The 21,751-nt window shown below is 36.9% G+C and overlaps 2 protein-coding genes across 2 annotated transcripts; both read right to left on the bottom strand.

Moving 5' to 3' along the window:
* Positions 1-651: 651 nt before the first annotated feature.
* Positions 652-2,229, bottom strand: LOC122351517 (serine/threonine-protein kinase pim-2-like). The gene is made up of 3 exons (XM_043248613.1): positions 1,666-2,229; positions 1,506-1,557; positions 652-1,416 (listed from the first exon to the last, which is right to left on the bottom strand). The coding sequence occupies exons 1-3, from the start codon at positions 1,677-1,679 to the stop codon at positions 1,084-1,086; spliced, it is 399 nt and encodes a 132-aa protein (XP_043104548.1). The 5' UTR covers positions 1,680-2,229; the 3' UTR covers positions 652-1,083.
* A 137-nt stretch (positions 2,230-2,366) lies between these two features.
* On the bottom strand, positions 2,367-21,115 carry LOC122351464 (sacsin-like). Its single transcript, XM_043248542.1, is given in 10 exon segments — positions 2,367-12,400; positions 12,402-13,623; positions 13,752-13,840; positions 13,953-14,685; positions 14,688-15,380; positions 16,546-16,692; positions 16,986-17,097; positions 17,450-17,537; positions 17,689-17,719; positions 21,082-21,115. Coding segments are annotated over 10 exon segments (12,765 nt in total). The 3' UTR covers positions 2,367-2,784.
* Positions 21,116-21,751: the final 636 nt, after the last annotated feature.

Below are 21,751 nucleotides of genomic sequence, written 5' to 3'. Positions count from 1 at the left end.
CATATGTATTCCTGTAACACATACTCCTGAAACAATAATTAGCAATGAAGACTAAAAAATGTGGAAAAACAAAACTACAGAGTTATTTAAATGGAAATTATGACATTCGTCTGTTGTCTGTAGTCATGCAAGAAGACGTAAAAAGAGAACACAAATATTGCATTAACATTTTATAAATACACACGTAGCTTATATGCAGAGTGCTTCTTCTATGGTTTCCTATTTTTTCTGTTCACTCCCCTTTTTTACCTTGTTTTGGGAGCACAGAACGAAAAGCCCAAACATGGGTCACCTGAAGTGAGGCCCTAATTGTACGATGGGCAAATAAAGGCACAGTTAGCCTGGAATCAGTGAGACCCAGGCCATGAGACAGTCATCTGATAAAAATAGTCCTGATCACTGTTACTGGTACAGGTTGGTTAAGGGACATGCATGCCTGCATCATGGTTTATTCCTATGCCAATAGTAGATTTTCAAATGAATATTTGAAAGTTGAAAATGAATTTTAAATTCAGGTGTGCAAAAATCTATAAAATAAATGTCAAAATTCAGTTCTGATGTTATTTCATAAACATAAATACATCTAGTAAATGTGTATGCATAGCACATGCATTACAGAAAATATAATACAAAATATAATGTATTCACCTTGGTATGTACTGTACATATATGTAAATAATAGCGAATCCTGCATATTTGTGATGTATCTAATGTTACAAAAGATCTAGTACAAAATACGTTACATAATACTCAACTGCAGTACATAAAATCCTGCAATGACTATTAATGTAAGAATAAATCCATAGTTCATACTATAAATTATGACTATAACCATTCGTACAACTGAAAGATACATGTAAACATTATAATAGTACAGGTCTAGCTTGTCTTTGTAAAAGTGTGTGTGAGTGTGGAGCTCTGCATATTGTTGTGTATCTCTCTGCTGTAATGTAATGCGTTTTTCTTTGTATTTTCACATTTGTAATTGTGGCAGCATCCTCAAATTCAGATTTCAGATCTCAGTAATTGTTTTCCATATCACAAACGCAATTTAGTTCTTGCAGTCTCTAATAACGAGCTGATTTAAAACAGGTGCAGGACGGGGTGCCTCCAGGACAGGTTTGAAAACCACTGGTCTAGACAATAAACAGAAACACTATCGCCCCCTTGCGACAAGTCTTTATTATTGTATTTTATATAATGCATTTTATTGTGAGCCGCCTGCCACATGATCTGCCTTGTTGTTTCTTCATCGAGGCTTCCACCGTGACGCCTGATGAACTCCACCAGGTTTTCACAGGGAGAGGGACATTCCAGGACCAGGATGAAGTGGTCAGGGTGGTCCGTCCACTCCAAGAGCCTGATTATCTCTGGCACTATGTGACCTTTGTCGGCCAGGATGGTGAGAGTGATCTCCTTCAGAAGGGGTTAGATGGTGGTGATTTCCCAAATAGGGACTTGATTTAATGGTAATATGAAAAGTTTATGTAGTGTAACATACTTACAATCAGTCCATGTGCTGGGTCTTTGTGACATATTTCATTGCCACCTGATGAACTAAGCAAAAAATCAACTTAATGAACAAAGAGGGTTAAGAGTAAAGTATGAGACTAAGACAAGACAAACATTTACAGTCTTGATAATGCATTATTTAACTGAGCTTACTTTAAGATCATCATCTATATGTCTCTCTTCACACACCACGCTGAATCCACTCAGCTAATCACCAATGGTGTAGCAGCTGAAGATGTAGTTTATTAAGAGATAAACTTGAAAATTCAAACTTTAAGAAAAGTGTAAGTAAAAGAAAAGATTATTTGAAATTATGAAAACAATGTTTTCAAAACCACTTTTAACAATGCTTGCTCTTTTATTGTGTTCATTACGTAAATGACAGGCAGTATGCCTGCTGTAATTATATACAGAATTTGTGCGATAAGTTATTACTGGGACACCAGAAAACTACAACTACTTTTGGCATGGTTTTGCAGTGGCATGGAGGAAACCAGATGCTGCTCAAATCGAAGCTTAATTTCACAAACAGTAAGGGGAACAACATGAGACACTATTCATGTAATATTTTATATTGCAAGAAGCAAGAAGTGGTTTTGCTGCGAGGATTGTAAAGCACATACAGCATCTGTATTGCAGGATGGTTGTGTGACTGTTAGTGTTCTTTTTTTTTTTTTTTTTTTTTTTTTTGCAGTTCTGTCATTTAGTAAATATTTGGTTGAAACAGCTTTTGACTTATGTTAATATTTCTTAATAAAACCCATGCTTTTAAATTATGGACATTGATTTTAATTATAATGTCATTTTTAATGCACATTTTGCAGACAGTTTTACCCAAAGAAACTGACATGGCATTTAAGATAAACATTTTATTTCATTTAGTCTCTGGAAACTGAATTCAATTAAACTGACATTGCTATTGCTAAAGCTATGCTCTACTGTTTGCTACAAGAATGCCTAATGAAATAAACATTGCATATAATAGTAAGCAAAAATATAATCAGGATGAAAATGATCAAAACATGGTTACAAATATTTAAAATTTTCCATTAAGCATGTTAACGGTGCTAAATATGTAAAAAAAAAATATTTGATTGCCAAGATTATAAGATTATAAGCTTTGTTGCAATATCCAATGCTCTCATGGTCATTATTAATAAAAGATTGTTAGGAATGTGAGGAAATTGGTGTTAACAGTTTTAACAGTTCTAAACATACAAAAACAAGAACAAAAATATCCTAATTATTTCCTCTATCGAACAGTATAAAATCTCAATAGATGTATTCTTCTATTTTTTCCAAAAGCTTTGTTGCAATATCCAGTGCCCTTATGGCATTATTAATGCCAAATTGCTTGTTTGGAATGTGAGGAAATTGGTGATAGTTTGGATACTGTGTTTTTTTGCCATCAACACCGAGGTCAGTCAGTAGCCTCACAGTGTTTGGTAAAGAAGCCAGCTGTGAGCTGAGATGGGACACCTGTAGAGCCAGGCTAGTTATTGAGCAGTTGTTGGGTTGTTGTCCACTTCCCCTGTACATCGCTGCTGTCAGTGCTTTTTCCACAGCCTGATGCACTTTAAACAGACACCACTCTGAACTATCTCCTCCAGTGTCATTATGAGCTGCTTTGATGTCACATCGAGCCTGTTCATACCAGCGTTTTGCCTCCTGTTTGTTAGGCCTTGGAGTTTCTCTGTGGTATGACCAAAAGTTATAGTGCCTTCTAGAAAAGTTCTGATAGAACCTCTCACGTCCCCTCCTGTGACTTCGTGCCTCTGTGTTCCACATGTCATAGAAATCTCGAAAGTCTCTCCAGTTTGAGGGTGTGCTATGTGCAGTTTTACCACTTTCTAGTTCCGCAATTCTGTTTTTCAGGTATTTAAATGCCTCTGTGGCAAGGACTTCGTGGCCTGGGTTCTTGTCTGGATGCCAGTGGAGGTAGAGACGTTTAAGAGCTTTTTGTTTGTCCTCATCTGACATTTTCCAGATTTTGTTTAAACTTTGGTCAATTTCTTTTTTAATCTCTTCCAATGTCTCAGGAAAGACTGTTTTGGGTGGAGAAGTTGGCCTAGATGTCAAAAGACGTTCTATATCTGTGCAAGTGGATGATTTTGATAAAGTTGCCTTCTTTTCTCTTTTAAACTGGTAGAGGTCAAGAGAGCTTACTTCAGCGAAGGCATTGCTGTCAACCTGAATTTTATATCTGGCAGGAAATTGTCTGTCTAGTCCCAGTGGATCGTTCACTCGCTCAATAACAATGGCGTAGAAATATTCACCAGAATTGTCCTTGCTGAAGCCAACATACTCTCCACTTTCAAAGTTGTTGAGGAAGTTCATATCAAGACAGTCATGCCATTCTTCAGGTATACAACATCCAGGTTTTGGTAAGGAACCTTGTCCTTCTGCCTTGTAGCTATTATGAATGCCATGATTTGCCAATGTTTTCTCAACATCCTCCATGTTATCACACAATAAAAGTTGTCCAAGGACTAGAAGGCTTGAAGTGGTCAGACAGTTCTTTAGAAGAGCATTGATTTCTCTCGATAGACACATATTAACTTCATTTACTACTTTGGGTGCCATGTCATCATTGTGTTTCAAGTAGAAACTACATCCACCTTGCTGTTTTTTCACATAAACATTTGTTTCAGCCTTACTACCCTCAAGTGCCACAAGGTTCAACAGGAGCTCAGTTTGAAGAGTTTTACAACAAATAATTTGAATCTTAGAAAAGATTTCCTCACACTTTTCTGCAGCCTCACAATGTGAAACACTGCCATTGCTCTCTTCTCTGATGAGACAGACTAATCCATGAAGAAATGAGGCCGAAGACAAGTGTTTGTCAAACCAGCCACCAAATTCACACTCCCCTTCATAATTGCAATACTGGACACTTGTTCCATCCAGGTTTTCAGAAATTACATCCGAAAGAAATTTGGGCCGAACATGCTCGGGAAGGAACTGCAACAATGTTTGATGTTCATAGTGATCATTTCCAAGATGACAGTAGTTGAATTTTTCTAGCAGTTTCAACTTGGTTTCCAAAGGACCCTCAAGTCTTGCAGCCTGGAAGACAGTGTCATTAAAAAACAAAGTGCTGGATTCATAGACTTTTCCATCTGTTGAAGGAAGATAAAGTGGGTTATTTTGAAAAAGAGGTTTCTGTTGTTCCTCTTTGAGGAGGCAAAATAGCTGTTGTACAGCACGTTTCACAGTTTTCTTCTGATTTGCTTGAAGATTGTCTTTATCAGAGCTCTCAGAATAGATATCTTGAAGAACACTGCTATATTGCTTGATGGTGGGCCTTTCCTCTACTCCGATCTTCTTGAAGAAGTCTTCAAATTTCATATAAATTGAAGGAATGTTGTACAAGTAAGGCCTAAACTCTAGAGCATCAGACAGTACAAGTACTGTCTGGCAAGCTTTCACAAGGGTTGTGCCATTTTCCACAAGGATAACGGGAAGGTCTGAGAATAGAGAGGCATCAAAGTTTATTGACTGCAGGTGTGCGTATGATTTTATAAACACCATAGTTTTCGTTTTTAGCAGATCGTCTTTGTGGCACTGAGATTTACAGATGTTTTTCAGATTAGAAGCTATTTTTTCAGGGGGTGGAGTTTCCAATGCCCCAGCATCTTTGATTTTCTTTATTTGTTGTGGAGAGCAGTATTCTAAAGGCAGGATTGGCATAGATGTCCATATAAGGTATTGGTGATCACTGTCTCTGCTACCAAGTGATCCACTGATTGCAACAACCTCCCTCTCTTGAGCAAATGCCTTGTGATAATCGCAAAGTGTTTGATGAATTTGCACTGGGAAGATGAATTTAATGTTAGCAACTCTGTTCAGTAAATCAGACTTTTTGTCATAACTACTTAAAACGGTCCTAAACAGGTGTTGTGATTTTGTTTTAAGAACATCTAAAGGAGTGTTGCCTCTAGTTTCAGATTCAATTTGTTTTGCAAACTGAATGATTTCCTCATCAGACACTTGATGTTTCAATCCAATTTCCTTCAAGAAACGATGTGCTTCATTATATTTATCTTTAAAATTTTCCCAAAATGTTTTAGGCACAAATCTCTCTTTTGGAAGCATTACCTGGTAAAGGTAAACACTGTCATCATAGAAGTACGAAGCCATCTGAAGAGATCCGTGGATGTCTCGAATAAATCTGACCTCTCTCAGTGCAGAGACAATCCTGTGATCCACTGTTCCAAGTTCCACTAACAACCGCATGAAATCAAGAAGTTTGGCCTCTTTCATTGTGTGCACAGAAGGAAGAATAAACTGTACACAGAACTCCAAATCATCTAGAACCTGAATGCTCAGAATTTGTGACAATTCCAAGTTTACCAAACTGTGTTTGAGGAAGATACTGTCACATCCATCGACACAGAACAAATTTGGAAAGTCTTTCTGATGCTTGGAATTTAGAAGGAATACTCTTCTGTGTAAATCAATCCTTTCCCGTTTTCCAAATATTGACTCAAACAGGGTCAAGGACTTGAGCATCAACACATGTTGACTCTTGTTACTGGAACCTCTGATCCCACGCTGTAAGAAGCTCTGAAGTTCTTGACATTCATCTTTAGACAGCTCCTCAAATTGTGATTGTGCTACATGGTACACCTGCTCCAAGACAGCACTGCTGTCTCCTGTTTGCAGGAGCTCTGTATTCATATGCTTGTGACGGAATTCAAAACTGAAATCAGTGAAAAAGACTAAGTCTATTTTCATGAATCCCAGGTTTATGAGAATGGACGCTATTTTTTCATTTTCATTCTGAACCACTTTTAATATGTTCTTCATTGTTTGTAAGAAACGTGTGTTATTTTGCCTGGGACAGATTACTGGTAAAATAGGACTGTTGTCAAAGTGCTTTTTTATTTCACTGAAGACATTTACATTCCCATTTTGGAAGCATTTGTCTTGATCTTCGAAGAAGGCCCACAGTGTTTTCAGCCATTTGATTTTCTCTGTATCTGCGTTGTAGAGCTGATACCTTTGATCAGGTACTGACTCTCTGAACAGTAATTTGATTTCTGGTTTCAAATACGTTGCGGCTATGTCAATTGTTAAATCCTTAATAAACTTTCCCTCAAACAGAATTTTTACAAGATTTCTGTTGACATCCAAATCTACAAACATTTCCTGATGTCCTTGGAAAATGCTGCTAAATCTTGAGAACAACTTAGGGCATCTAGAGTCAAAGACTCTTAACATCTGATCTTCCATGAGAAGAAGAGGCAACCCATTGAGGTCAAGGATATTTTTCTCATTTTTTTTCTCACTTGTCAAGCAGAAGTTCAAAAGTTTTGAGCATCTTGATTTGTTTTTGATCAAGGTCTGGTTGATAGGTAAAGGCAAACTACCAGTTGTCTGAGAAGGATCATTCAGTGATCTTTGCTTCAAGAAGTTCATCACTGTTAAAGCAGTGATTTCCATCATATTCACACCAGCTGCTTTAAAATTCTCTTTTATTTCATGCATTTTCCAAGAGTGAGGCACTAATTTCATCCCGGTGCTATCTAGAATTTCAAGAATTCCATCATGGGCCTCATTTGTAAAATATGGACAATTTTCTGAATGTGTTTCAGATGTACTGCACCAGGTAACTGTGTATTTTTGTATTTTTATATCTTGTGAAAGATGTGATGACTCAACAGGAACAACATGTACTGTGGGTATGACAGGAAGGTCACGTTGGTTAATTGATCTGTAGACCTCATGAATCATCTCATGCCAGACGTGGTCTACTTTTGGTGAAATACATGGGAAGTAGTTAAGGCAAGAACTCTCTAGCTGTGGCTTGAGGAATACAAGAGCTGTAGGTGTATCTGTCTTCATGACTGAACAAAGACGCACCAGGAGGTCAGCATAGAGTGGTGAAATGATGTTTACTTTCAGCGACTGGTTCCACTCAGTCTTCAGACTATCACCATCCTCTTTCCACAAGTCCCTTCTAGAAGAATCTACTTCAAAATTTGCATTCACATGAACTGGTAAACCAGTTTGTCCAGGTAAAGGCAAAGAACAAAATGCCCTACCAGTAAATATGTGGTTGAATGGGCTGCCCCAGCATGCAGCCAGAGCAGCTTGGGGAACTTTGAAAAGATCTTGCTTGTTTTTTTGCTTATAGTTTGGTTTTGAAAAGCCAAAGCCCTCTGCGATGACCCACTGACTTGACTGTTTTTTTCCAGATGAGATTTGCATGCCATAGATGGTTTTGCAGGGTTCTGCTGTTCTTGAAATAAGGGATTCTTGAACATGTCTGTTAAAGTTTTTCTTGCTTAACATGCTCTTCTCTGTGTATTTCTTTTCAATAATGAAAGAACAATTAGTTTTTTTCCCATCTTTACTGATCTCTGAAAACTGTATTTTTGTGATGTGTTTCAAGAAAATAATCAGTCCTTCAGGATCTTCAGTCAAGGCACAGTAAAGTTCATTCATGTCACGATCTGTGACTGTATGTCTAGAAATTTCCGATTTTTCTGCCATTTTCTCTGTCCTGAGAGGGAGCCTGAACATTGTTCCAGAAGTCAGTGCAAACATTTCTGGAAGAAAAGTATGATAAACATCCTCAAAAGACTTTTTAAATTCATCTTGCACTAAAAACATGCAGCCTGGGGATTGTTTTGTTATACCTTCCATGTATTTTAGATTTGGATCAGAAATACAGAGCCATTTGTCACCAGTCAGGATAGATGGACAATCTGTGAGATGATACACTGAATTGAAGCCAAGTCCGTATTTCCCAGTTCTCCCTAAACTTCCATGTTTTCCTCCTTCTCCCAGCTGCTGAATACCCTGCAAATCAGCATCAGAGAATGTTTTGTTGTTGTACACACAAAGGGCTGGGCCTTGAACCAGTTCCCATTTCTTTCCAAATGTCTTTCTTGTCTCATGATTTCTTTTGTCCCACACAAAGTGAATTTCTGTAGCCTCTGCATCATCAGCATTTTGAATGAGCTCTTTCAAAATATCTTTTTTAGATGGATATGCATCAATTATATTTTTTAACCTGACAGTTAGTTTCTCAGTTTGTCCAAACTCTTTGGCCTGAAGGGAAAACGCACTGACAAAATGATTCTTCAAAGTATGGTGTCTTGTTGTCATTACACCAAAATGACAGGCCACAGTTCGAGATATCAGCTCATGGGAGAGCATGACACCTGCAGAGATAGGCATCCATGGGCTGTCATTAAATCTCAGCTCTTTAGAACATGTCAGCACCCTTCTTTCATCGGGTATGAGACAGTTTGTAAGTTTCTCATTGATTTTGTACAGCCCATTTACAAGTATAGCAACACAGTTATGGAGGTCTTTAATGGAAAGAGGGGAAGACCCATATAAAGCCTTCATTTCCTCAAGTGCTGCAACAAATTGCTCTTTTGTGAATTGTTTTTTGACATCAATGCAGTCCCACAGCCTCTCAAATTTGGAAAAGATGACTGGAAGCACATAGAGATATGGTTTCTTTTCAAATTCTTCACTCTTGGCCACTGCCTTCACATTTACAAAACGATCCTCAATGAAAATGAATGGAAATGATTTTGCATGACCAATAATTAGAGTTGAATCTTTCTGTTCCAACAAGTAATTGTTGAGATATTCATAGCAAGACTGAGCAATATTGAAGAGAACAGACTTTTCAAATACACTGCAGTATTGGTGTGCTTTTAACAGCTGCTGAAGAACTGTCTCAACTGGTGGATTTGTCTGTACTTTCAATTTTTGGAGGACCAAATCATGTACTTGAAGGTTTAAATGGTCAACTGTGAATTCTTTCATGCTTACTAAATTGCGACAGCCATCCCTGTACACTTCAGAGGGTTTTTGAAGAATGATCTTGTTCTTGTTTTGCTGATCTAAAGGAGCTAAGGCAGGAAGGAATGGTATCTGAGACAGTGTGTGCCAGTGCAGGGAATTCACATCTGAGGCGTCTTTCACTGAGTCCATGAGACACTGAAGACGTTTATAAAATTTTGATTTATCCTGTTGCCAAACACTGGATATCTTCTCTGCTCTTTCTATGATGTCTTCTAAAGGGAGGTGGTCACTCAGCATTCCCAAATCTAAAAGTCTCTGAATCCTTTTTGGTGAGAGGAAGTCATTTGCAAATCCTTCAAGAAAGCGTCCCTCTTCAAGTTCATACAAACATGCAACTTTGCCAGAAGGATTTACAAGTCGCTTGATCAATTGAAGCTTCTGACATTTCTGTGTTGGAATGCAAGGGTAACTTTTTAGTAGGTCATCAACAGCAGAATCATTCAGGTCGATGGCATTCAGAACAAGCAAATTTCTGTCATGTGTGGCCACAGCACTCAAGTTCTTAAACATAATGCTGTAAAACTCAGGCCAGTCGATTGTTTTCTGTTTTATCATCTCCTTGAAGCCACAATAATTGAAATTGTCTCTTACCCATGTTGGGAGAGAAACAACACAGGAATACGAAATTCCCAATCTCAAGAACACTTTCATGGCAATGGGCCCAACTAAATGATTCTTCTTAATTTTTGGATTTAGAAATCTTGCCTTGTCCATAGAACACCAATTATGTCCATTGCTTAAAAGATCCAGAGATTTACCACTGGCATTTTGTGCAACTGCTGAGTAGAAAGACTCAACCAGGGGTAGAAATGCTTTGCTTACTCTCTCTGCGTTAGGCCAGAATGAATAGAAGCAGTAGTTTTGGATATGTCCATTTTGGGCCATTTTCTTCAGCTCAAACAGTGTTGTGATGTAAGCAGAGGTTACTGCATCTTTAAGTAAAGCTTTGTTCCACTCAGACTTCACTCCTTTTTCCCACAGACCTTTCCTATTTGATGTGACTGCAAAAGTCCCATTTACATGGAATGGAAGACCTGTCTCAATTGAGAGAGGAAGAAAACAAAATGCCTGACCAAAAAGGCTGTCATCTGGGTACCATGTGTTAGTTTTTGCCTCTCTTTGCAAAGGTACAGCTATACCACCGATTGGATATGAAAAGACATGATCCTGATCATTTCTTTTCTGGAAAATCTGCAAAGAATCTTGTGATCCAAAACATGAGTACAAAAGCCAGTATTGGGTGATGGATCTCTCTGAGTGCTCTTGAACTATTTTGACTATGTATGCACTGTTGACATCAGTAATGTTGTGGTGTATAATATCATTATTGATGGAGGTCCTCTTGATCTCTTGAGGAAATGTGTCATTCAAGACAGTAAATGAAGCCATGATTTCTCTGGATATATTGAGAGGAGTTTGAATCTGATCATTCTTTGGGGGAGTTGATGCATTTTCAGGTATAATTTGAAGGGACATAGATGTAACCCCTTTAAGAAATAGTAGGTAAGTTTGTGAGTTGTCAGTCAAATGATTTTTAAAACTCCTAATGTGTTTTTCATCATATACCTTTGAACTTATCTCTGACTTTTTTGCCTCCTCCAGAGAGCGAAATGGTAATTTAATCAAGGTGCCATTATAGGATTTCTTGCTGTTTTGCACAGACAAATCACAATCAAAAATTCCTTCATAGGATTTAAACTGTCCAGGAAACCTTTTGTACAAACGTTCCTGGAATGGGTCAAGTTTAATTCCTGGGTTTCCTTTGCTGAGTATGTGTTTTTCCAAATGGGTGACATTTGGATCAAGTATGAGAAGGGTGTTTCCACTCAAAATTGAGGGAATATCACTCACATGGTAAACAGCATTAAAACCGAGCCCAAACTTTCCAATCATTTTAGCTTTGTTTTCCTTTGATGCTGATCCCACTTTGACAATGTTTTCCCAGTCTTCTTGTGAAAAAAGTTCATTGTTGAAGATCCAAAGACACGGTCCATTGCAGAGGGCCATTCCATCATCAATGAGGGTTTCAGGGGGGTCTCTGTGTTTTCGGAAGTCAAGAAGGAATTTACATGTGCTTGCCCCAGCATCCTCAGCATTTTGTAGAAGTTCTTTGAAAATGTCACTTTCTTCATCATACTCTTTAAGAATGTTCTTAATTCTTTGAGTAATTGGTTCAGATTGCCCACATTGTTCTATACCAAAGGAGGCTTGCTCTGCTTGTATAAGCTGTGGTTTTAAGATGCGAGTACTCAAGAATGGGACTTTCAACCATCTTGCAGTGATGGGTAGAACTTCTACATGAATGACATAGAATTCTTCATTGTCCTGTTTCAGGTCTTCTAGTCCTTCAGCACTGATGTCACAGAAGACTGTTTTAGATAAGGAATGCAGATTAAAGTTTTGGTTTTCTGCCATGACAGGCACAGGTGTGCTGTATTTTAAATGTTTCTCATTCCTTCGCATCCAATCAAGAATGGCAATGGACACTTTAAGTTCTGTTGAGTCTCCATGAGGAGGACGCCTGTAGTCAATTCTATGTTTTATGTCATGAAGTATATCTTCAATTTCCTCATCAGACATTGTTTTCCTTACACCAAATTGTGTTAGCAGGCTTTCATACTGCAAAAACTCTTCAGGCACTTTCTTTACGTAAGGGCTTAGATCCAGTTCAGGTGGATAGGTTAAAACTATATCTTCTGGACAGACAAACTCACTTTTATTCCAGATCCAGGGAATGCCATTTGTGCCCAATAAATCTCTGAAGTTTGTCTTGTTGTCCTGCATGAATTTATAGATACTGTGCAGCTTGGTTTTAAACTGAAAATCAGAATTTGGGTTGACCATTGATCTCAGTGCAGAGAGGTTCTCCAAGACTTTTTCAGCAGGAGGGGGGTCATAAAGTCCAAGATGGTTGCAGACATGTTTTGTTAGCTCAGAGGTAAGTGGCATTACATATCCAACAATTAAAGCATACACTGAATCTCTTACTTCAGATGGCTTATAGAAACTTCGCTGTTGATTTCTACAATTTTTTCCATTTAAGAACTCTGGATTTTCACTCTCCTATCTGCACCTTGGTGAATTTTGAAAGGAAATCATTTTCATTTAGTACTCGAACAAGAGTATTTGCTTTTCGGACTGCCTTGTCCGATGAGTAGACACAAAGCTTTTCAATATGATTTATGACTTGGAGTATATTTGTTGTTGATATTTCCTTTTGGTTCGTCTTTAAGCCAAGGCATTGCAAACTCTGCAGCATTTCCTGGGTCTTTGTATAAATAGGTGGGGGAAAGAAATCTGTTTCAAAAAGGTCCTGGAATGTCCTGTTTCTTGGATCAAAAACATCTGAGGCCTGTTTGCGTTCTCCCTGTGTTGCCTCGATAAAATTGAGACTTTTCATTTTTATGAGCAGCTGTTTACTTTGTGAGAATAGAATGCTACCATTATTCAGTATCCAAGTCATTATAGACTGTTCCTCAGCATTTTGAAAAAAGCCTGTTTTAATGCAGTCAACCAAATAAACAGCCACGTTAGCTGCATCCAAGAGTTCAATTTTTAGAAGAGTCAAAAGTCTGCGATCAGCTTCATTTGCACACTGTACAATGGTGTCAGGCATTGGCAGATCATTTGGAATGGCTGGATTGGTGGTTGAAACAACAGCTTGTCTTGATTTAACTGCAACATGTTTCCCAGACATCATTCTGAAGATAGGTAACATGGAAAGTAGGTCTTGTTCAGCAGTTGAGAGAGAATCCAAAGAAGAGAGGTAGACTTTTAAATCTTCTCTTTCATGTGATGAAGCAGAGGCAATGCCTTTGATGACCTGGTCTCTGTTTGAGTTTACAAAGACTTGAAGAACATTTCTTGGTGAAGCTGGAAGAACATAACTTTCAATGTAATGATGTCTGAGACACTCATCTCTTTTAATGACTGTACATCCTACCATTTTTAACACTTTTTGAACATTATCTGACAAGTTGGACCCTGTGCTACTCTGAAAGATCAAAGTTGTTTTACTTTGCAACCTTGCTAACAATACAGAATTGCTTGAACTCTGCAGTGGCTCCAGGGGTATTAAAGGCATGTCAATAAAGCTGCTTAAGTCATTCCATTCAGTGCTTAGAAATTTCCAGAACTCAACCAGCCAGCTCTTTGGTGGATGATGATCTTCTGCTGTTTTCCATGTCACATGACCTTCAGTAAGTTTCCAGTCCATGGGTAAGTGTTTCTTCATGAGTGTAACAACATGCTGTGCATCCAAACTGATTATGTTGTATATGTCTGAAACACACACACACACACACACACACACACACACACACACACACACACACACACACACACATTAATTACAAATTTCTATTTCATATTATTATAAGCACTCCTGATATACAAAACAATTTTCTTACTCTTTGTTGCTAGTTTCCTTAACTGCAAAGTGCAAAAATGGCTCAGGTCGTTTGGTAAAAACCTTTCTTTGCAAAATGGCAGCAATGTTCTAAACAAATAAGAAAAAAATAAAGATTATTACTACTATTACTACTATTACTACTTGGCAACGCAATATAAAGACACTCAATTCAAGTAGGAAAGAGTTTGTCAAACCTTACCTTGGAAACTTCTCATTGTCAATCAAAACAGTGTTCTGCACTCCATTGCCAAAGGAAGTAAAGGTTCCATCACTGAGAGGCAGAAGCTTAAGTCCTTGTAGCTCTGTGTACTTTTCATCTCTGAGAGTAAATTCAAGAAGAGTGTATTTGTCATCTTTACTAAGATTTTCAGCCTCGCTTTTGTGAAGGACATGTCTAACATAAGATGGAGTCACCCATGTCATGGTATCGCTTTCAGGAAAGATCTTTGTAACAGCTTTCAAAACATGTTCTGGGACTGTGACCAGGTTCTCTCCTTTAGAAATCAATAATCTTGACACTGCAGACATTGTGTCACTACATATATTGTTTTCTGGAAAAACTGCATTTGAGGCAGACACCCAGATTTTCTTATCATCAGCGAGGTGAAAGATCTTGTAGTCAAATAGCCTTTTCAGAGTATCTGTTGCAACTTCATGCCATCTCTCTTTATGTACAGTCTTCGACAAGTCAGGCCAAAGATTGTACACAGTGGGAGAAGGCAGGGCTGATTTTTCCGATAACTGAATGGCATCTAGGGTCATCATGAGATATACATGAGGAAGGATCACTTTTGTGAGCAGCTCATTCCACATCGCAGACTCATCATTCTTCTGATCTTCTTCTTGCCACTTGATGAACCTTCGATTGTCCGTCAGGCCAAAACAAGCATTGATGTGAATGGGAAGCCCAGTTTTGTTTGGTTCATTATTTGAAGTGGCAGAAAGCAACTTAGTCGTCCATTGCAAAGTGATCTATCTTTATCTAATTGAAATGCTGTGTCAACTTGAGGGTAGAAGCTCAGCTTATTAGCTAGAGAGTCAATCTCTGGTATATATCCCTGTTTCAGATGGCAAGTTGTCACAAGCCACTGGGACTTTGTTTCTTTTGTTTGCTGGGAAATCTGTGATACTGTTTTAAAACATGTTTTTCTGTCAAGCAATTCCTGCTTGATATGAGAAAGGTCAGTAATGATGTGATTTGACACTGAAACCTTCAGCCTGTTGTTGCAGAAGCCATTGGTGTCAATATGCAGTAAAGTGATAGATGACACATTTCTCAGGAAAAGAAGGCTGATGTCTGCATCAGCAATGAAACTGTCAAATAGCTGGTTAACTTTTGTGGAGTCGTATAGGTTATCTGAGATCTCGGAAGCCTCATTACGAAGAGGGAAGCGGAAGAGCGTTCCGTTGAAGTAATGCTCCTCACTGATAACCTTCTCCCAGGTACAACTGTTGACTTGACTGACAATATTTTGAAAGGGCTGAAACTGATCTTTTAAGTTCAGAAGGCTCTCTCTGTCCTCTTCGTCTGTCAAAGACCATCGATACCCTTCTTCATCCTCTCCAAACATCATCTTTTGTGGATCAAAAATGGCTAGGTGTTCAGAACTGAAGACACATGGCAAGTCTGTAAAAATAATAATAATAAAATAAGTAAAAGTAAAATAACTAGTGTTGGGCTAAATCCTGTGTCTGACACTAAAAGTAGGGCATGATATATTGCTTCAGCATTGATATCATGATGTACACATCTGCAATAGTTATATGCAATGTTTAGTAGGTATATATCCATCATTATATTTACACTGAGTGTTTTCTTTGCTCTCACACAGACAGAACTCTACAACGCGACATCTGTACAGAGATAACAATTAAAAAAAAATGTAGGCCCTACGGTTACATCTATCGTTTACACTAATCCAGTGTTCTCAAGGTCGAAAAGGGAGACTTTGGAAAATTCCCTGTTTTAGTTTGAAAACTCTGGGATAGTATTTCATTGAAAATGGAACAAAACGAAGACTACAAAAAATGTATATATTATATATATAAACACTGTTCTTAATAAATTGTTTACCTTCAGAAAGTTATTTACCTTCAGACTGCAAAAAGTTTTAAAAAAAGTTCAAAGCAAATGTGTCATATAACACATTCATCTGATCTGATATCTGATCTTATGGCTGTTTGAGAAAACCATAGTATTGTTATTATCATTACTTAAGTGGTATTAGTCCACTTTAAGAAATGTAAGTAAAATGGGAAGATATGAGAAATATCCATTGTAAACTGTTGGATTGAGTATATTGTTTTATAAACCATTATACTCTTAAAAGCTAGAATCACAAATAGATAAATATTATAACACATTAAAACAGTTCTTATGAATATTCATGAGATGATACAAAATATTCTACAGGAATTTATAATGCATTATGTATTCATTATAATGCCTTAAGAATAACCTTATAATGCATACAGGCTTACAGAAATTTCTGATTATCCTCCATAACGAATAAACATCTGTGTTACCATGGCAATGACCGACGCATTTGAATTGCATTCCAAAGAGATCATTATAAGCCCGGCAGTGGAAAACAAAACCATAACTGTACCAGTCGACTCAGATAGGCGTGGAATGCGTGGATTATGCACAGAGAACCATTCATCTTAATGGTGAAAAAGCGGCTATTATTTGTGTTGTTGAAACTATCAACAAGCTATTTTTTTATGATTTCGAATAAACAGTGTAATACTCAAATATGTACCAGCCAGTTTGTTAATGTAGCATATTTTACCTGTAATATGATAAACAGAGTTGAAACCGATCCCAAATCTCCCAACTTTCGTTGGGTCATCCTGCTTGATGCTTCTGCCAACTCTTTGAATCCCCTCCCAGTCTTCCTCCGTAAAGGCTGCATCATTGAAAGCATAGAGAGCAGGTCCTGCCAGATCAAAGTTACAAATGGCAGATTATACAAAATTTATCAACCAAAAAACCCAAAATGTGACCTTTTGCATTCATAGAAGAGTAATGGATTGCAGTAAAACTCCTAGCAGATAAAAAAATAAAACATGTCTCCCATACTTATGAGTACTTCTTCACAGCCTTTTACAAAACAGAGGATAAGTTTTCATAGTTATAAATTTCATAGTTGTGACATATGAACAAAAAAGGATGGGTATGTCCGTAGTGACAACCTGTTGAATCTGCTCCCAATGTTTGCGACAAAAATACCTTGATATTTTCCAAGCTCTTCAGTCCACAGGCTGTGAGCGCCATAACGTCTCTCGTCATGAATAAACACCACAGTTGAAGCTCCTGCGTCATCTGCGTTCTGTATCAGCTCCTGATATTTTATGGAATAATTATTATTGACTGATGCAATATAAGAATCGTCCCTTCGCAAAAACCTGCCCTTCTTAGTTACTGTTGCTATGCCCCTAAAAGGCCATGTCGCCCTTACACTGTGAGGAAGTACTGGTATTGCCGGCTTTTGTGTGGCACTCACATTTTGTCATTGTTTTTTTTAATTCAAACAATAAATTCTGTTATATGCCTCTTTAATGTCTCGTGACAGATTGCTAGTGTCTCAGTTCAAGCAGCACACGAATATGAATCTTTTCACATGTATATAAAGCACAAAATACTTTATTTTACATATTATATTCAATCCGCAGATGTCAATAGTAGATGCCTACCTTCAATATTTGTCCCCCATCTGGGTACCTTCTCAAAATCTCCTTCAAGTAATCGATGAATGGTGGCGACGTAGCACCAAATTTATTTCTACATTGAACAAAGTAAAGTTCATCACAAAATGCTCAAAACAATTTTTAGTATGCTTGGGATTATTTGTAAAAAGATTAATGGTAAAACAAAAGCTACTAACAGTTATTAAAATGTACTAAACATAAAACATTCAGTGAAAACCACTTACTTCTTTTTCTTCTTTTTGCCTCGACGATGAACTCATTGTATTTCTTTTGCAATCTCCTGTGTGATTTAAAAAAATCTGTTTAATAAAAACAATTACATTCCAAAGCATAATTTGATGGAACATTTTAATAGCTACAGAACGGTTCACGGGTTTACGTGCACCTTGCAGAATATTATGTTTTAGACTGCACTTTATCTTTAGATTCCCAGCTGCGCGAAATAAAAAAAAAATATTATTTAATATTATTTGTATTTTTATTTTTAAACAGATTATTTTTATTGCACAAAACATATAGTCCAAAGACAAAATACTGAGTTCATATCGCAGTTCAAATGTTTTCTTTTTTTTTTTTTTTTTTTTTTTTTTTTTTTTTTTTATTTTATTTTTATAAAACATTTTTTACAACAAATAATTAGACGATACAAAACAAGACATCAAGAATAGAAAAGCAAATCAAACAGAAAAGAAAACATTGGAGGGGTTACATTGTTTCACTTTTTGAACAATCAGTAATTGTTTATATTACAGTATTCGGTCCATTTCTTCCAATATCTTAAAAATAAGTCCTTTTTAAGTCTCAAATTGAAAGTCAATTCTTCCATATCACATATTTCCTTAACAATTATTATCCATTCATCGATAGAGGGGGTGACCTGTTTATACCAGTGCCTGGTAATGCTCTTCTTACATGCTACATTTAATACATTTACAAGATATACATCTTCTTTTAACACGACATCTTCAAAATTACCAAGGTAAATTATAACAAAATCTCTTGGGATTTCATATCCCAAGATCCTTTCAAACTCCAACAAAACTTTGTTCCAAAAAGGTAATATATTTGCACAGCTCCAGAAAATATGAAAATGGTCAACATCGACCTGGCCACACATTCGCCAGCATATTTGTGGTGTGGATATTTGTTTACTTTTAATTTTGGGGGTAATGAAAAAACGCACCAAATTCTTCCATGCAAATTCTTTCCACCTCCGTGAACGAGTAATTGTATGTTGCACCTTACAGGCCGAGTACCATTTTTCACTTCGGATTTCTTCTCCTAATTCCCTTTCCCATTTCTGCTTAATATAGTGGGATGTATCCCTTCCATTCTCCCTCAAGGCCTGGTAAAACTTAGAAATTATTTTGAGATTATTGTTTGTATAGGAATCAATGATCAATTTCACTATTTTATTCAATTCAGTGCGACTCATTCTTTTATATTGCCTTTCAAAATAGTCCCGTATTTGTAAATATCGATAAAAATCCTTATTATCCAAGTTATAATTCTTTTTTAACTCTGAAAAACTTTTGAATTGTTCTTGTGCAACGAAAGTACACAGTCACGTTAACCCTTGATTCGCCCATCTCTTGAAGCTGGCATCAAGAAGCCCTGGTTTGAAATTATGATCTAATGCCACCCATTTTAACAAAATAATCTGACTTTGAAGGTTATACTGTTCAACTAATTTAAACCATACCTCAAGTGTGGTGAGCATTATTGCATTTAAGTTTTTTTTGGAAGTCAAGAATTTTTCTTTATCTCCTAAAAGGCACTGTATAGGCAAACTTTGATTTATACATTCTATGTTTTTCCATTTAGATATATAACTTGGGTTACACCAACAAACACATGGCCTAATTTGAGCTGCATAAAAATATTCCTGTAGATTTGGCAGTGCTAGCCCTCCTTTGTCTTTTCCTAGCTGCAATGTTGTATATTTTATTCGAGGCTTTTTACCTTCCCAGATAAATCTCGAAATTGTCTTGTCCCAAGCCCTAAATTGATTTTTAGGAATCATTACTGGAAGAGCCTGGAAAAGATACAGTAATCTCGGGACAATGTTCATTTTTACAATCTCTATTCTTGAACTAAATTCCATTGGCAGCGTTGACCATCTCTCGATGTCTCTTTGAATGTTTTTATTAATGATATTATAGTTTTTACAGTAAAGTTCTGAATATTCTTTGGTCAGAATTACCCCTAGATATCTAATAAATTTTGCATCCCATTTTACGTTGTAGTTTTGTCTGATTATTTGTGAAGGGGAGAAATTAAATGTTAATATCTGGGTTTTTGATACATTTATTTTATACCCAGACAATTCACCATATTCTAACAGTAGGTTCATAAGTATATGGAGGGCAGTCTCAGGTTCCCTAAGATATATAATTACATCATCAGCAAATAACCCAATTACATGATTTTCTTCTCCAATTGTAATCCCATTTAAGTCTTCGCTTTGCCTAACTGCTTGGGCTAAGGGCTCGATGTAGAGAGCAAAAAGAGTAGGGCTCAAACAACAGCCCTGTCTCGCACTCCTATATAGATTAAAGGTGGCTGTTAAATTTCCGTTCACTTTAATTCTAGCTCTTGGATTTAAATAGATTGTTCTGATACACTGTAATGAATTTTCACTGAAACCAAATCGTTCAAGTACCTGGTAAAGAAAGGCCCAATTGACACTATCAAACGCCTTTTCTGCATCAAGGCTCAGGATAGCTGCACATTCACGTTTCTGCATAATTTTTTCCATGACATGTAATGTTCTCCTAATGTTATCATGTGTCTGCCTGCCTTTGATAAAACCAGTCTGGTCCTCCTCAATTAGATCGGGTAAAAATATTTCGATCCTTTTACAGATAATTGAAGTGAATATTTTATAATCAACATTTAGAATCGAGATGGGTCTGTATGAGCCACATAATTCTTTATTTTTACCCTCCTTTGGTATCACTGTTATGATAGCTTCCCTCCATGAGGGGGGAAGCTTGCCTTCTTTAAGAGTTTCGTTAAATGATTTTAATAGAATCTGTTTTAAGTCCTCCCCAAAAATCTTATACCATTCAGATGGAAGGCCGTCGCTACCTGGCGATTTATTGTTTTTTAATCCAGTTATTGTTTTATCTAATTCTTCCATTGTGATTGGTGCAGTGAGTAGTTCATTTTGAATTGTGCCAATTGTAGGTAGGTCTAGGGAATCTAGAAATGTTTTTATCCTTTCTCTATTTACAGCTGGGGGTTGAGAGTATAATGATTTATAGTAATTCTCAAAAATCGTTTCTATCTTTTCTGGTTCGTATATTAATTGTTTTGTTTTAGGGTCCTGAATTTTGTAGTATTTAATGCCTGCTGTTTTTTTAATCGTCTAGCTAATATCCGTGTGCTTTTCGGTCCAGACTCATAAAAAGTTTGCTTTGTGTATCTCAGTTTCTTCTCTAACTCACTCTTCAAAATGTCATTTATTTTTAGCTTTATTTCTTTCATTTGTCTATGTATGTCTAGATCTTGTTTAGTCTTATGTCTATTCTCTAAAGCTTGTAATTCTTTAACCAGGTTATCATATGTTATTGATCTAGCTTTTTTGCAAGCTGCAGTCAGTGCTAATATCTTACCTCGTATAACTGCCTTAGCAGCGTCCCATACCATTATAGGACTAACATCCCCCGTGTCATTTTCCTCTATATATAGTTTGATATAATTTTTTATTTGTTGGACCATTTCTTTATTATTTAATATTCCTAAGTTGAGTCTCCACAATGTGTTCTTTTTTTTTTGGTGTTCATGTCTATTTTTAATTTAATTATATTATGGTCTGACAAGTCAGCTACCCCAATTTCACATTCTTTAACTTTATGTTGATCGTTTTTACTAACCAAGAAATAATCAATTCGTGAGTGCACTTTATGTGGTACTGAATAGTGAGTATAGTTTCTGGAAAATGGATGACTCTCTCTCCAAGCGTCAATTAGTCCAAGATCTTCCATAAGGGTCCTAACACATTTCGAAATTTTTCTTTTTCTGTTACAGTGGCTTGTAGTATCCAATCTCGAGTTTAATACCACATTAAGATCCCCTGCTAGAATTAAAACTCCCTCTGTCTCTTGAGCCACCAAATCAAACAGGGACTTGAAAAACCTTTTATCACTTTCAGGGGGGGCATAAACACTAATCAATGTAACCAATGTATTCTCAATTTTGCCCTTTACTAAAATATATCTTCCCTCCTTGTCACTTATTTCCTTAATGAATTCAAAGCAGACAAAATTAGGGATTAGGACTGCC

This window comes from Puntigrus tetrazona, chromosome 9 (assembly GCF_018831695.1).
Source record: "Puntigrus tetrazona isolate hp1 chromosome 9, ASM1883169v1, whole genome shotgun sequence".
Taxonomy (NCBI): domain Eukaryota; kingdom Metazoa; phylum Chordata; class Actinopteri; order Cypriniformes; family Cyprinidae; genus Puntigrus; species Puntigrus tetrazona.
This window is presented reverse-complemented; position numbering and strand designations above follow the sequence as displayed.